At 37.0% G+C, this 15,985-nt stretch overlaps 1 protein-coding gene across 5 annotated transcripts in view; it reads left to right on the plus strand.

The window, feature by feature from the left end:
• Window positions 1-15,985, plus strand: part of Slit2 (slit guidance ligand 2) — a 344,943-nt gene that overhangs the window by 309,396 nt on the left and 19,562 nt on the right. For all 5 annotated transcript variants that reach the window (XM_057771564.1, XM_057771568.1, XM_057771566.1 and 2 more), the window contains 4 exons: window positions 4,705-4,798; window positions 11,065-11,202; window positions 11,294-11,534; window positions 12,783-12,913. In XM_057771564.1, coding sequence (XP_057627547.1) covers window positions 4,705-4,798; window positions 11,065-11,202; window positions 11,294-11,534; window positions 12,783-12,913 — 604 coding nt within the window. The remainder of the gene's footprint in view (window positions 1-4,704; window positions 4,799-11,064; window positions 11,203-11,293; window positions 11,535-12,782; window positions 12,914-15,985) is intronic.

Genomic DNA, 15,985 nt, shown 5'->3' on the forward strand with positions numbered 1-15,985 from the left:
CACCAGGAAATTTTCTTGCTTAGATTCAAGTCAGAAGCATTGTTCAACGTGGTTGTGTTATTAGGGATTAATATTTCTCTTTCTCCTCTGCCTCATGGACAACTTCCACAAAAAATAGGAGGAGCTTTCCATTGTCATCACCATTATACCCCCAAAATGTTCGTAGGGTCTGATACATAGTTGACATAAAAAAATATGGAGTGACACAGATGAGTGTAGTCCTTACCCTTCATCAAGCAAACTTCTCTTTTGAACAGATGGAGACAATTACAGGAAACCACAACCAATCATAATGCAAAGTTGTGGAATCCAATCCCAGTGTGTACATTTACAAGACACACCCATACTTAAGGCTCGGGGAACATTGTAGAAGAGAGGGTAGAAAGATTATAAGAGCCAAGTATCAAGGAATTTGAGGTGAGACCGTGTCTGCTACTAATGACAAAAGTTAAACTCATTAAGTCTCACCAACGTGACTGCCTAAACATGAGAAGAGCAAAGACAAGGGCACTATATACATGCCAAAGTGAATGAGGAAAAACGTAGAAGACCTCAACTTCAGCATACTAGAGGAAATAAACAAAGGAATGCTGAGAGTAGGTGAAATGATCTTCCCCAAGAAAAAGCATACCACTTGGTTATCCAGTACCAATGTTAAATTTTGAAAACAAACATACAGATAACAACTATATAGACTAACTTACTGTGCAAAGGGCAAATCTGGTAAGAAATCCTTGCTGACTTGATAGTAATATTATAAATCCTATAAAGATTAAAGTCATTAAGTCAAATATTACTTTAATTAAATTAAACCTCCTTTAATAAATGGGGTTGTGTTAAATTTCACATTTGTTAGGAATTATCACAATGAAAACAGGCACAAAAAATATTAAGGACCACTCCAATAAATTGTAGTAAGAAATTTGAAAAAATAGATTTGATATGAGAAGGGAATTAAGAGAGATGATAAACAGAAGAGGCCCATCGTGTTTTTTAAAAGGAATAGTACTATCAGTTTATCACATGTATCTGAAATAAAGCAGGAATTAAGGCCCGCTCCAGGTACTGTTTCCCAGAAGAGCCTTCAGTGTGTATTGGGGCTTCTGTCTCTTTGCTTTATTTGTACTGCAGGGGCTCTGGGCTCATGCTGACATTTCTTTTTCTCGCAGAACAAAATAATATTATATTATCTTGCTGAGTGTAATGCTCTCTGTTACTTTCCTATCTGCATTATTCATCTCTTTAGATGAATTCATAAAAAGGCAATTTTCTAGACAGAGTTAAACTTTACATTTTGAATTCTAAAACCTCTTTTTTCAATGAAAAGCAGAGGCCCAGTATAATTAAACTAATTCATTTCAAACAGACAATTCTTTTACGTTGTATATAGTTGCAGAAGACTATGTCAAAAAGTAACCAAAAAAAATGGAGAATAGTTTTTTTTCAGGATCTCCTTCTGCTGGATCATACTTCACTCCAAATCAAGCAATATAAGTTATGATGATCCAGTTTTTACTGTTCCACCTAGGAAGTGACCATCACATTTTTTATCCAAATGAAGGTGTACTGGAATAGCAGTCAGCAAGTATCCTGAAATAACAGGTGTAAAGGAGGAGTGTTGTGAGCAAGTCAGGATAAATGGTCACATTATCACTGTATCAAAATATACAGGAAAATATTTTCATGGATGCTGAGTAACCAATGATTTACAGCTGTTTCTCAAGGGTGGTACTTGGTAGAATTGTACTTTCTCAGGTACATGGGTACCATTTTTCCCATGCTCATTCATAGCTCATGCCGTATGGTATAGACTGTGTTCATTTCTAACTTAAATTTTTAACAGTCAGACATACTCAAAGAAGTTGATCAACCTAAGAACTAGGCATGAATTTGTCACAAAAATTAATAATACCTATATTTAGAGCATGTAATATGTGGTGTGTTGCCTTTGCGATGTTCTGGCATGGAGAGATGTTATTTGTAAACTATCTGATGACTACATACAATATATATATTCATTAGTCCCTGTTCTAAATGGTGATGCCAGAGGTTTCTAGCCTGCCTGATCCTGCAGCCATTCAGTCCCAAAGAAATACACAGAGGTCTACATTAATTATAAACTGGGTGACCTATTAGGTCAGGCTTCTTATTAACTAATTCTAGCATTTTAAATTAGCCCATTATTCTTGACTATGTTAGCCACGTGGCTTGGTACCTTTTATCAGCAAGGCATTCTCATCTTGCTTCTTCTGTGCCTGGCTTCCTCTGTGTCAACTGCAGAAAGAGTCTTTCCTCTTCTCAGAATTCTCCTGTTCTTGTCACCCCACCTATACTTTTTTCCTGGCTACTGGCCAATCAGTGTTTTATTAAAATACAAGTGACAAAACTTTACAAAGTATAAGGCCATTGTCCCATTCCCCCCCCCCTTTTTTTCAAAGCAAGAACTCTGACTCTAATCTCCCTTGTTTAGCTTTCTTTCTGACCATTATTCATAACAACTTGTAACCAACACTCTAAACAAAGAAAAACATCCATAATCCATTTTTTGGGAATGTGGGTGTAGTTTTCTAGGCTACTTCCTGCTGATTGGTGAGTTCTGATAATCTTATGGGAACCTAAATAAAATTTAAGGTTATGGTAAAATTCTGACTGGAAAATTCTGTGAGGCTTCATCATCTCAGCCAGCAGTTTTAAGGCTGTTCTAGATGTAGAACTCAGACATCTGGGCCATCTGCTCTTATTGGAGATTTCTCAGGGAGTCTTCCTTGATCAAATCTTATTTTTCTTAATCCAGGATTAATCCACAGCTTCTCACTTCCTGTGGAAATAAAGCAAAACCTGTTCTTCAGAGAACACCAAGAGAGACTTACATAGATTTAATCTAATGGGATTGTGATTTGTGGGCTGGTTTTCTTTGCTTTGCATTTGAAAATCATTTATGAGTAAGTACAGGTGATACTTGTCTTTCTGGGTCTGGGTTACCTCATTCAATATGATGTTTTTTAGTTCCATCCATTTTCCTGCAAAATTCAATATGTTTTTTTCTGCTGTGTAGTACTCCATTGTGTAAATGTGCCACATTTTCCGTATCCATTCTTAGACTGAGATAACAATAGATGAGTGCATTTATATACTTGCATCCTAAAAAATGTTCTTTGGTGTCTAAATAAATGGCCCTCATTTAATTGACACACATTTATGTCAACAAGTAGTATGCTGTGTCACAGGACAGGCTTGCAACAGGAAGAGTGCCTTGCGTGTCCTAAAGTCATATATGAACACAATTACATTCTTGGGGGAAGTAAGCACTTGTTTCTGTATGTCAAGTAATTTGTTCATTTACTGAACTAATATAATTGAAAAGCTAATTTATAATTAAAATAAAAGCTGATAAAAAGAACTTTCAGACTATTGACTTTTGAATTCCACACCACGATTATAGGATCTTTTTGATGAAAATTAGACTGAAGTCAATGTATTTGAAATAGTAACTGCATAAATCATTGGAAGAAGTTTCTTCATAGACTATGGAAAGTACAGTCATCTATAGAATACCTACTATCTACATGATTATGCTCATAGACTATGGAAAGTACAGTCATATACAGAATACCTACTATCTACATGATTATGCTCATAGACTATCGAAAGTACAGTCATATATAGAATACCTACTATCTACATGATTATGTTCATAGACTATGGAAAGTACAGTCATATATAGAATTCCTACTATCTACATGATTATGCTCATAGACTATCGAAAGTACAGTCATATATAGAATTCCTACTATCTACATGATTATGTTCATAGACTATGCAAAGTACAGTCATATATAGAATTCCTACTATCTACATGATTATGCTCATAGTTTATTCAATTATTATATTCTCACTCTTCATTCATTGATAAAAGCTACACTTCTTAACCCTTTTGATAGTCCTGGAGAAAGAGATCTCTCTCTCTCTGTCATATTTGCTTTTACTTTCTTTTTCTTTATATCACATAGAGTGGTTGGTTAATATGTACTTCATTGATAACCAAAATGTTTTCTTTTCTAAATTGAGAAGACCTTAGATAATATGAAAATTACATTTTCAAACATAAAACTACAGAATAAACCAAACTAAAAGAAGCCTAAACCAATTTTTTTCCATTTAAAAATACCCTGTTTACATTAAGTTAAAAATTTAAACAACTATTCTATTATCTTATCAAAATAGTAGTCACATTGGGTATACTTCTGGTACTAAGCAGAAGGGTGCTGAGGGAGAGCGACTACAGGGACAGGGTGAATATGTTTCAGGTTATAGAACCTGGTCACTTTGAATGGGTTAGTTATGAATAGTGTTTTAATGTTCATTTGTTTTGTGTGTATATTTTATACTTCAATGTATAATTAAGTCATAAATTAAAAAACAATGTATGAGTAAATGTAAAAATTAAGGAACGACGAATGAAAAGCACTCAAATTACCTTACCTTAATCCAGTAATATCTAAAGGGTTTCACACACTTTATCTGCATTGCCTGGAGCCGTTCAGCAGCAGAGCCAGTGTTTAACTTAGACATGTGATCTTCTGGCCCCATATCTTGTGGGGGTCCACTCTTTTCTTTTGTTTTCAACCTTGAGCTGTGATGCAGCCTGCTGCCTTGAAGTCTGCCCACCTTCCTTGGAGAACTAACACTACTCCCCTATTGCAGGCGAACTGTGTGAGGAAAAACTGGACTTCTGTGCCCAGGACCTGAACCCCTGCCAGCATGACTCCAAGTGCATCCTGACACCAAAGGGATTCAAGTAAGTCTGAGGCCACACTAGGGGCTCACGGTGAGGTGGAGGTTGCATGGGGCGGGGGGGGGGGGGTCATTGAGGAACCTGTCTCCTCCACCATCCTCAGCTGCATACTTTTGCTGAAGATTAAAAATGGGTGATGCTTGTGACAGGCCCGCAAATATTCCTGTGCATCATGGACCTTTATTAGCACTCTGTGGGAAAAAAAAAAAAAAAACAGGGAAATTTTTGGTTCCGCACAATGTCTAGGAAGCCCTTTATGAAGTGAAACAATCATTAAATCAGTTTCATTACACTTATGTAAAGGCCAGTCTAATTAAGTTTCTAACATCCACCAGGTGAACTTATTTTAAAATTGAGAGACTGATTCTGAAGTACCTGAGAAGTCTATGGTCTAAAACAGTCAACTGACTATCTAGGCTGAGAAAAACACTGTGACACGGTGGCCAGGTTACTCCGGACATTCCTAGCCTGTCTCTGTTCTCGTTCTGAAATTATTAACCTTGTTTTTGAGATCTAAGGCTTCCCATTCCCACTTCATAGAGAGCTCTCTCAAGTGAGCTAAAAAATTTATCAAAATTATTTCCCCCACTAGCAATATTTCTGAAATATGCATGGTACCAAATCAGATGATACTTTTGCTGCAACCTTAAAATATATTAAGGAGCTATCAGGAATTTTAGAGTTGGCAGTAACTTAAACATCATCCAGACTAAATTCTTCATTTTTGAAGTATTTTTAATTAGTTAATTAATTAATTTTACCCAGCCTGATCACATACCCCCCTTCTCTCCTCCCAGTCCTGCCCAACAACATCCCACCCAATCCCCCTCCTTTCTCTTCAAGAAAAGGGCAGGCCTCACATGTATATCAGCCAGCCATGGCATATCAAGTTGCGGTAAGACTGAGGAGATGGCTCACAACCAAAAATATAAATTCTTTGTTTTAAACATACGGAGATATTAGACCAGAGAAGTCAGGTAGCTGTGCAAAGACCACATGCTAGCTTACTGGTAAAACTGAGACTTGATAATTTGCAGATATGTGACTTGTGGAAACCATATTCCTACTAACAGGTTTTCTGGTTTATTAATGCAGCAGTTGTCTTGGAATCAGGATAGACTGGATTTGGGGTATGACACACCTATATTCAGGAGTTATGCCATGCTTGCATAAGACAAGTGGCAAAGATGGCTTCTACTCCATCAGCCAGTGTTGATGCAGTATCTATTGTCAAAGGTTAAACTGAATTAACTAATTTTAGAGTTTCCTCTTGACAATATTATCAGTCAGTTTGATTTAAAATCAAAATTTTTAGAATACATATAGTTTAGGCATATACAGATTATATTCACTACTAAAAAGAAAAGGCTGTAGATCTCAGTACATGTTTCATTGTTTCAATTTACAACTTTAGACCAAAACTAAAAGTCTTGCTAATTTTTTTTTTATTTTTTGCACAATGCTATATTGCATTTTATTCTACAAAACTCTGGAGGTAAACTGCTTTAATTCCCAATGGCTTTGATCTGCCCACAATTAAGGTCAGCAGGTCAAAACTACATCTCTTATGTGGATCAAGGCCCACCACTTTGCAGAGAGTTAACAAGGATGGTTTCCTGGGACAGTGCATCTGATAAACAGATTTCACGGGACTTTGTGTAGTTCTACGTAGTTATTAGTGAGACTTAATGGAAACAATCTTAAACGAGGAGAGCTTGTCTTAAGCAAAGGACTGGGTCTTAATTAAGCATTTTCGATTACTAGCAATTAGGTTGCATACTCTCAAGAGTTTGCCTTGCTGGAGTCTGGAAGGACGGATTTGAAAGCCCACGGCTTTCAGCGGTCAGTAATTCACGAGCTCATTTTATAGCTGTATGTAGTTGAGCTGAAAACAGGTTAAGGTGGAGTGTGTGCTATTACTCCCACCTTATAAATAATTGCACACTGTGGGAAGTATCGTTGCAGAAAGAAAATGGTCGTGCAAACTGAACAAGGGGAAACCAGTAGAGAAAATGTTTACTGAGAATTGTTTGCACAAGTTGTAATGTTACTTCAATTTCATTTTCTTATTACTAAGCTAACGGAGCTGGTTTTACTTTTCATCCTTTATTATACATTTCATAAATCTCCTGAATTGCTTGGAGATATTTTTAGAGCATGATATGCCATGAGCAATATTTTGAAGAATACGTCTTTCTTAGTTAGCATTTATAGTCATAAACAGTATAGTTTATATTCTATATATCCTCCCTCACTCCTCCTCATATAATAGAATTGAAGAGATGTGAGGGACTTTGTTCGTAATAGAAGATTTAGGGAATTCTTATTTAAATGTTTCTTCCCTCTTTAAAACAAGGGAAAGACAGAATAATCAGTCATGATATAGCTGCTAGTTCCGAAGGGCTTAAAAGATAGTGTTTGGGGGAAAAGAGGGTATAAAATATCTCCTAGACAGCTACTGTGTTAAATGTATGGTTCTCTTATCTTTTACTTTGATTTCTTTTCTCAGATAAATAATTCAGAGCATTTCAAAGTGTGTCTTCTTTTTTTTTTAATGCTCAGCACTTCAGTGGTGCTGCCCACATTAACATTGATGGAAGTTCCCTTCCAGGGCCCCGTCCATCTATTTGAAAATGTGTATGACCACTTAGGGTCCATTTAGTGTCAGACTTGCTCTTTGCTTCACTTTATGGTGATGTAGTGTTAAAGCCAACCAGTTTAGGTGCAAGCACGCTTATGCAGTGAGCTCATTTTGTTCCAAAGGCACACATGCCATCTGAATGGCTCTCTAAGAAGAACTGTTCTCTCATTTGTTTTAATGCATCCACTCTCCAGTCAAGCACCTGAGTTTGCATCTTTAGGCAATATCCTTGGCACTTTGTAATGCCACATTCAATCAGGAATATTTTTAAACTATCTTTATTCACTTAAACACTGAGTTTTTTTTATAGAATACTGTGCTATTTGTATAGAATACATATAAAGACTTTTCTAGAATTATCAAGACTCATAGTTAAAAATACGATAATTGCTTTTTGAACATGAGGATATCTTAACAATATGCTAATGACTTTATACATGGCATTAAATATTACTTAATATTTAACATGCTTGTAGAGTAGGAATTATAATGCCATGATATAAATAAGAAAGGGATATTTAGACTACATGCCTTAGTTTTACAAAAATGCTGTTTTGCAGCATGTAAAATAAGTCTGATATAGGAAGACAGATATGATGCAAGATGTTGCTTCTATTTGGAATTTTAACAGTTAAACTCTTAGAATCAGGGTGTAGTGGTAATTGCCATGATTTCAGTGTAATGGAAATGGACAGATGTTAGTTCCCAATATTAAGATTATATAGGGAGGAGATGAGTGGGTTCTGAGACCTAACTAATGTAGAAATAGAGACTAGAGTAAGCTGCATCCTACATTTCCAAAGAGATAAGATTAAAGTAAAATAAAAAGTTAAAGGTAACGGGAGGGGGAGTGTTAGTTTATTCTGTTGATGTCACAAAACAGCCTGGCAAAAACAACTTGGAGGAGAAGGCATTTGCTCCCTGGCTCCCAACTCAATGTACGGTCCTTCATGGCCAGGTGGTTAGGGTGACGGGAGCAGGACACAGCTGGACAGATCCCATCAGCAATGAGAAAGCAGACAGAAAGGTAAATATAGACATCTGTTCAACTCTCTCTCTCTGCCTGTAAAGTCCGGGATCCCAGGCAGGAAATGGCACCACCCACCAGGACTGGTCTTCTTGTTTCACCTCTGTGCTCTGGATCATTCTCATAAGCATGCCCAGAGGTCTGTCTCCGACGTGACCCCTGTCAAGCAGACAGTGCTAACCACCACAGTAAAGTGATGGATATTTAATTACTTTGATTATGGGTATCACTGCCCAATGTGTACATATATTAAAATATCCTGTGGTGAATGTTGAAAGACACAGTTTCATTAAGCAAGAAAATATAAATGTTGATTTGTTAGATAAAATGTTACACACTTAACCGTGAAGCCAGAATGGAATGTGAGTTGTGTATAACTACAAAGCCCAAATTCTGTGGGGGAAAACATGGTTTTCTGTCGTGTGTGTGTGTGTGTGTGTGTGTGTGTGTGTGTGTACATAGCATAGAAATGAATCCTCCTTTAAACTGAAAGGAAACACACTCATGGAAACCCCATTATTTAAATTGATCAAATCACAAGAGGAAATGTTATGAGGAAAGAGTGGAGGATGAAGAGGACTATCACAAGAGTTATCCCCATCTATGACCAGACCTGTTTAAGTTCCAATGTCCCTGTAGCTTCACAACACTTATGGGAGTATGACCCTTATCCATAAAATGCCTAAAATCCTAGACACTACAGATCCCTATATAGAATCATTTTCCTATACTTTTGAAAGATAAATTCAGCTGGCAAAGTAGGTACAATAAGAGATGAATAGTAAGAAATAACAAAACTTTTAACAAGATACCATAATAAAAATTAAGTAAAGGTATTCCCTTGCTCTTAAGCATTGCACTAAACTCTGCTCATCTTTCTTATGATATGTGAGATGATGCAGTGCCTACAAGATTTGAGCAACAGGCATAGTGACATTGAGTGTGATTACTACCTAAGGGTCTTCTTAACACATCATATTTCAGTACAGTAGAAGTGGATGTGATTACAAAGGCTTTATTTCATTTTTATTAAGAAGGTAGGAGATATGCGCATGCATACGTGGATGATAAATCTTGAGGAGTGGACACAGCAGACAGTACAGGATCTGATGCTACTCTAAAAGATGTGTTTATTGTTGTTTGTATCTGAACTCTCTGACTAATTTACACCATGGATAGCTGTAACCATGATAAAGTGAGGGCTACACTCAGTAAACCATTGTATTTGCAGTCTATATGATTCCCTAGAGGATCATGAAGTCCTGGCTTCTTAATGCCAGAGCTGGAATTTGCAATGATCAGCACCAGAGGACAGTTTTGAAAGGAAACCTTGAGGAACTGGTTATCCATCAGTGAGGTACACTAGCTCAGGGTCCAGGCTCTGGTCAAATTCTCTAGATCCCACATGAAGCACTTACAAGTACTTATCAGTGGATATGGGCTTGAGCTTTTTCTCTGTATACCTGTACAGAGTGCATAATGGCATCTAATGTCACAGAGCTGTAGAATGCTAGAATGGGTTCACCGAACCCATAGTCTTCAAATGTGTACTGGACTGAGGAGATGCCCAGTGGTATAATCTGCATTCTTCCAGTCTTTTATCATCAATACAATTGACACCTTTTCTGCCTCGACACAATCTGAGTGAAGAATCTAATGAAACACACATAGAATAGACCCCAGAACTTTTGGGACGCTACTCCCCATACTGAGTCGCCTGGGCCAGCCTTCATACATGGGGAGGTGCTTAGTCTTACTATAGCTTCATATGCCATGCTTTGTTGATGCTCATAGGAGACCTGTCCTTTCCTAAACAGAAAGAGAGAAGGCGTATATTGGGATGGGAACAGGGGGGTAGAGGGGAGTGACTGGGAAGAGAGGAGGAAGGGGAAACTGTAGCCTGAAAGTAATATATCTTGGATCAAATACAAAATTTCTAGGATCAATTTTGAATTGAATTGACCTCAGAAATTTTGTATTTCATCCAGTATCCCAACCTATCATTTCAACCCAATTTTTTCATAATTAATAAATTTAAATTAGGTTGTCCAATATCATTAGTTTCATTTTCTTAAATCATGTTTTGTTCTAGTTGTCTAGTCTGTGACAAAACTGTTACTGCTTTTAAAACATAGTTCATATCCTTTGTAAATGGGCCAGTCATGGTCCCATTTGACTGTAACTGCAGAACTCAGGAGTCAGAGGCAGGACAATTGCAGCAAGTTTATAAATCTCCTTTATAAATCAACCTATGAAACTTTCACTATCAAAATGGATAATGAAATTAAGAAGAAAAGAAATGAAGGGCACGTCAGGCAATATGGGGCGAGAAAGAGAAAGGGAAGAAATAAATACCCTGGTACAATGAGCTTCTTTGTGTTTTGATTTACATTGCCCCAATCATCAAGGAATTAATGGCTGTTCCTCTGACAGATAGTAAGAAACCCAAGCTTCACAGTCTGGCCTGTACTGTTTTGTAGATATCTATTAATTACATTTTTATGTTAAGTTGGCACCATTTTATCCAGATGAAATGCCACTGTTTTCTGTGATCTTTTGAATAAATCAAAAGTTTGAAACTTTATCTCCTTGCCGAAATAGGTGTGACTGCACTCCAGGGTACATTGGGGAGCACTGCGACATTGACTTTGATGACTGCCAAGATAACAAGTGTAAAAACGGTGCTCACTGCACGGACGCAGTAAATGGTTACACGTGCGTCTGTCCTGAAGGCTACAGGTGAGGACGTGATGGCACGTTTATATTTAGAGGGACATTGCTAGGGCTCTAACAGATCTAACCTAATCGAATTTGCCTTTCTGTTTCCCAGTGGCTTGTTCTGTGAGTTTTCTCCACCCATGGTCCTCCCTCGCACCAGCCCCTGTGATAATTTTGATTGTCAGAACGGAGCTCAGTGCATCATCAGGCTCAATGAGCCAATATGCCAGTGCTTGCCTGGCTACCTGGGGGAGAAGTGTGAAAAATTGGTCAGTGTGAATTTTGTAAACAAAGAGTCCTATCTCCAGATTCCTTCCGCCAAGGTCCGGCCTCAGACGAACATTACACTTCAGGTGAGTGGTCCCCTCCAAGGAGCTCAACTGATTGGGGGTCACATTTACTCGACTGATGCAGGGGAGAAAACCTTCCCCCTGTGAAAAGCTTCAGAATTTTTCCTTTCAGGAGGCAGTATGTTAATTCACTAAAAGGTGAGGAGTGGGGAGGGGGTCATCAAAATTGCCACTGTATTTTATACTTTAAGTGAAGTTGTGCCCATTAATTTTTATCTGCCCTTAATCTCTGCACATGGGAAACTTGTCGTTGAGAAGCACACAGCTGAGACACAGCATCTTGACTTGAACATCACCTGTAACTCTCCACCCAGAGCCTTGAGGAAAAGGCATGAAATTAACAAACATTTTTATGTCTTGCTACCAAGACAATTATCATTAAGCAAATCTCTCATAACCCTAATGTGTGAATTGTACTAGATTAGGGATAATATATGTACAGTGTTTTGGACAAATTGGGCTACTTTCTCGCTTTAGAATTATTATGAAATTATTTCATATAAACAATATGAAATTATTTAGTATATTTTAAATTTAAATGACTTTAACCAACTTCCAGCACACTTTCCCCTCCATTTATTTATTTATTTATTTATTTATTTATTTATTTATTTATTTGACATGACACTGATAATAGGGGCAGAGCTTCTGAAATTATGAGGCAAGAACCCTGGGTGGGAGGCAGGATTCTTCACACCCCAACTTCTAGTGCTTGCCACGTTGAATAATTATGTCAAGTTCACTGGAGTTGGTATTTTTAATTTCTAACTTACACTTAATAATTCAAAAGCCCCCAAAAGAATTAAAAAAGATAGTGTAATAGTAGATGTAGCCTATTCCTCTCTAGATGACATGAGTATAAATAACTTGGTATGGTTTTCGAGAATCCATTTTGCTTAATATAGTCACATTTAGTATATGCCAATCATAAAGCTTGGAGTAGGTGCAAAACAAAACAAAATAAAACTACAGATACATAAAAATGCCCAATAAAGACAATTTTCACATGACATCTAACAAGTTTCCTTAAATAGTTGTTACTGTTTTTCTTATTTTTGGGGGGGGGGATTTATTTACAACAGAACAATTCACAGACAAGTTACCTTTAAGCAGTAATTTCAACAAGCACTCTTTTCTCATAGCCACCAGACAAACCATAGTGAAAAGCCCTCACTTGCTTATTTGCCTGTTTCTTTGGATGAGTACATTTGGTTGACTGTGCATCCTAACATCAGGGCTACCTCCTACTAGATTGCCACAGATGAAGACAGCGGCATCCTCCTGTATAAAGGTGACAAAGACCACATTGCTGTGGAACTCTATCGAGGGCGAGTTCGAGCCAGCTATGACACCGGCTCTCACCCGGCTTCGGCCATTTACAGGTGAAGATCTCTCAATTACTGGTAAAGGTGAAAAAGCTTATTCAATAAAGAATTGCTTCTCTTCTACAATCCTATAATGAGAAGGGATGGGAATATTTTGGTGATAGCAGGTGGCTTAGTTCTTTATGAACTTCTATAGCAAGATACTGGAGATTGAATAACAAAAATATTGGGATTTTTTTTTTTATAATTTACAAACTAGAAAATCCAGGATAAGGATAACCACATCTTGTAAAGAAGAGCCTTTAGGCAGCATCGTCTTCTCGTAGAATGCAAAATGGCAACAAAAAAAAAAAATGCCAAAAATGGGGGAGGGAAGAGGGCTGATCTTTGCCTTCCTCAGGGACCCACTCAAGCTAACTAACCCTCTCCCTGAAGCTTCAGGCTTTACCCAAGGGAGGGTAGAGCCCTTATGACCTAATTACCTCGTAGTAGTTACTTCATAGTTTCCCTACCCTTCAACACTGTTGCATTGAAGTTTAGATATTTTATGCATGGGTGTAATGATATACTCAAGCTATTGTGTAGCATAAATAATAAAAACTCAGAGATAGATATTGAGGTTCAAGCTGAAAGATCAGAGAAGCAAAGCAAACAACCACAAGAGAGTGCTTAATTCTACTAAATCTTCAGACTGAAAAGAGAGTGTGTTCCTGTCTCATCTGGCCTTATATTCCTCTCTTGTGCTGGTAATAAAGATGTGCACTACCGCTGCCCAGACCCTATGGCTAACTAGTGTGGCTGCTGGTATTAAAGGTGTGTGCCACCACTGCCTTGCCTAAGTGGCTGACTAGCGTGGCTAACTTTGTGCTCTGATCTTCAGGAAAGCTTTATTTGTTAGATCATAAAAAAAGTATCTAATAATCCTTGACCATGCATCAGACATTACTTCACATGTAAAAATAACAATAGAAATCACCTTTAGATCAGGCTTCATAATCTAAAGCATAGTTTTTCCAGGAAGGTAACTGAAATGAATTAAGCAAGTCAATCGTAGGAAAAGACTAAGCTCTCATGCTTACATTTTTTAAAAGTCTGGCTTTGTGAGTATATCAGACAAAGAGCTCTGAGGTAGGCAGTGTAATATAAGTGATTGTGATGATAAGGAAATAAAATCAAATATCTCTTCTACTTAGTTCTCTTTGGATGCTGTCATGTAAAATATGGTTCCAAGTCTGTTGTTCATTTATTTTCTCACTATGGTTTTTTTCTTTCCTTTAAATGTTGATTCATGTTGTTGTCGTTGTTGTTTCAAGACAGGGTTTCTCTATTTAGTCCTGTTTGTCCTGGAGTTCTCTCTGTGGATAAGACTGGACTCTAACTAAGAGATCTACCTGTCTCTACCTCCTGAGTGCTGGGATTAAAAGCCTGTGTCACCATGCCTAAATTGATTCATATTTATGGCACCATATTTATGAGCAAAACACATCTGTAGGTCAAAAACACTTGACTGCAAGTGATTGGCTGTTTCTTCTGGCATAACATGTAGTAAGTTGTTTCAATCTTATTGGTGTTATCTGTGCATATACAAATGTGCTTCAAAAGCCTCCATAAGCTTATTGGCTCCTTTATAAACAATCCTGGGAGAGTAGATACTAATTGAAGCCATGAGTGGAATTTGATCAGTTCTGTTGGTGGTGAGCTAGCCCACTTGGGACTATTTTATTTAGAGCATGGAAATAGATACATAATTATTGGTTTTCAAGTGGAATACAATGGCTATTTTGCCCCCAAATGTTGATGAATTACTGCCAACATTTTATATATCTTGAAACTTTAAATTATATGGTGTTTCAGTCCATAAAAAGATTTCATAATGTGGTTCATTTTATTTTATTTATTTGCTCTTTCATGACAATGAAGCAGTATAGAGCTCTTCCAAACCATAGTAAAGATTTTTGTGTTGGCATACTAAAGCTAGTTTCCACATAAAATATACCAAAATATTTCTAGATAAGTTGGAGGAACCCAAGTGATTTTACCAAGATCAAAACTTACTGGAAAGGGCATTTTGTGTTTGTTTGATTCTATGTTCATTGCCATTTTTGCCTCAATTAAAGATAACTTGTGTCCTGTGGCAGTTATGAAAAGAATACTATGCTGCTCTCCACTCTTCATTTAAAACTAAAAGCTCAGGTTTCTGTTTTTAAAATTATATAATAAGAACATGTATTATCAAGTATTGCCACACCAGTTATATTTAATTTCTGTTTCGCAAATTAAAACACACAATTTGAGAAGGCAGTTACTTCATTTTATAGTTTAAAAAGGCAAGCAACAATTGCCTACAGTTCAGGTTTATATTAATTTAAAAGTTAAGAAAATTAATAATATTCTTAGGATGAAAAGGTAAAAAGTCAGGGAGGAAAGAAAAGTATGGAGAAATAGTGGCAAGAAATTGAGATTATCAATGTATAATACTCAATTTAAAATAAAAACTGGAAGTAGTCTGTAGTGGCATGCACCTTTAAATCCCAGAACTTGGGAAGCAGAGACAGGTGAATCCCTGTGAGTTCAAGGCCAGCCTGGTCTACCTAGGGATTTCCAGGATGGCCAGAACTATATAATAATAGAGACACCTTGTATGAAAAAATTTAAAATAAGAAGTGCGAACGGTGCCAGAGGAGATTAAAGGAGTGCAAGCACTCATATTCCACGTGTTTACATCAAGTAAAGATGGACATAAAAAGAGAGGGTGTAGAAGCGTGATTTCTGCATCGATGCCGCCACACATTATTTTGAGTTTTGGACCAATTGAATGTCATCAGCACTCAAACAAAATCATGAAATAATAGAGAAAGAACTATGCCCAGGGACTGTGGATTAAACATACCATCACCATCTAGTCTTCACCTAAGTATGCAGATAATAAATAATAGTGCTTTCCTGTGGGATTATGTGGGAAAGAAAATTAAGCAAACTAGCCAGACAATATAAATTAATAAATAATAATGACATCAGTAATTTAAAATTCTTCAAAATTACATTTTGTTTTAAGTTTGTTTTAAGTTTCTTCAGTACAAAGTCAAGTGTCCATCACATTCTTTATTCACAGGCTAGCTCTGTGGCATC

This window comes from Chionomys nivalis, chromosome 6, assembly GCF_950005125.1.
Source record: "Chionomys nivalis chromosome 6, mChiNiv1.1, whole genome shotgun sequence".
Lineage (NCBI taxonomy): Eukaryota > Metazoa > Chordata > Mammalia > Rodentia > Cricetidae > Chionomys > Chionomys nivalis.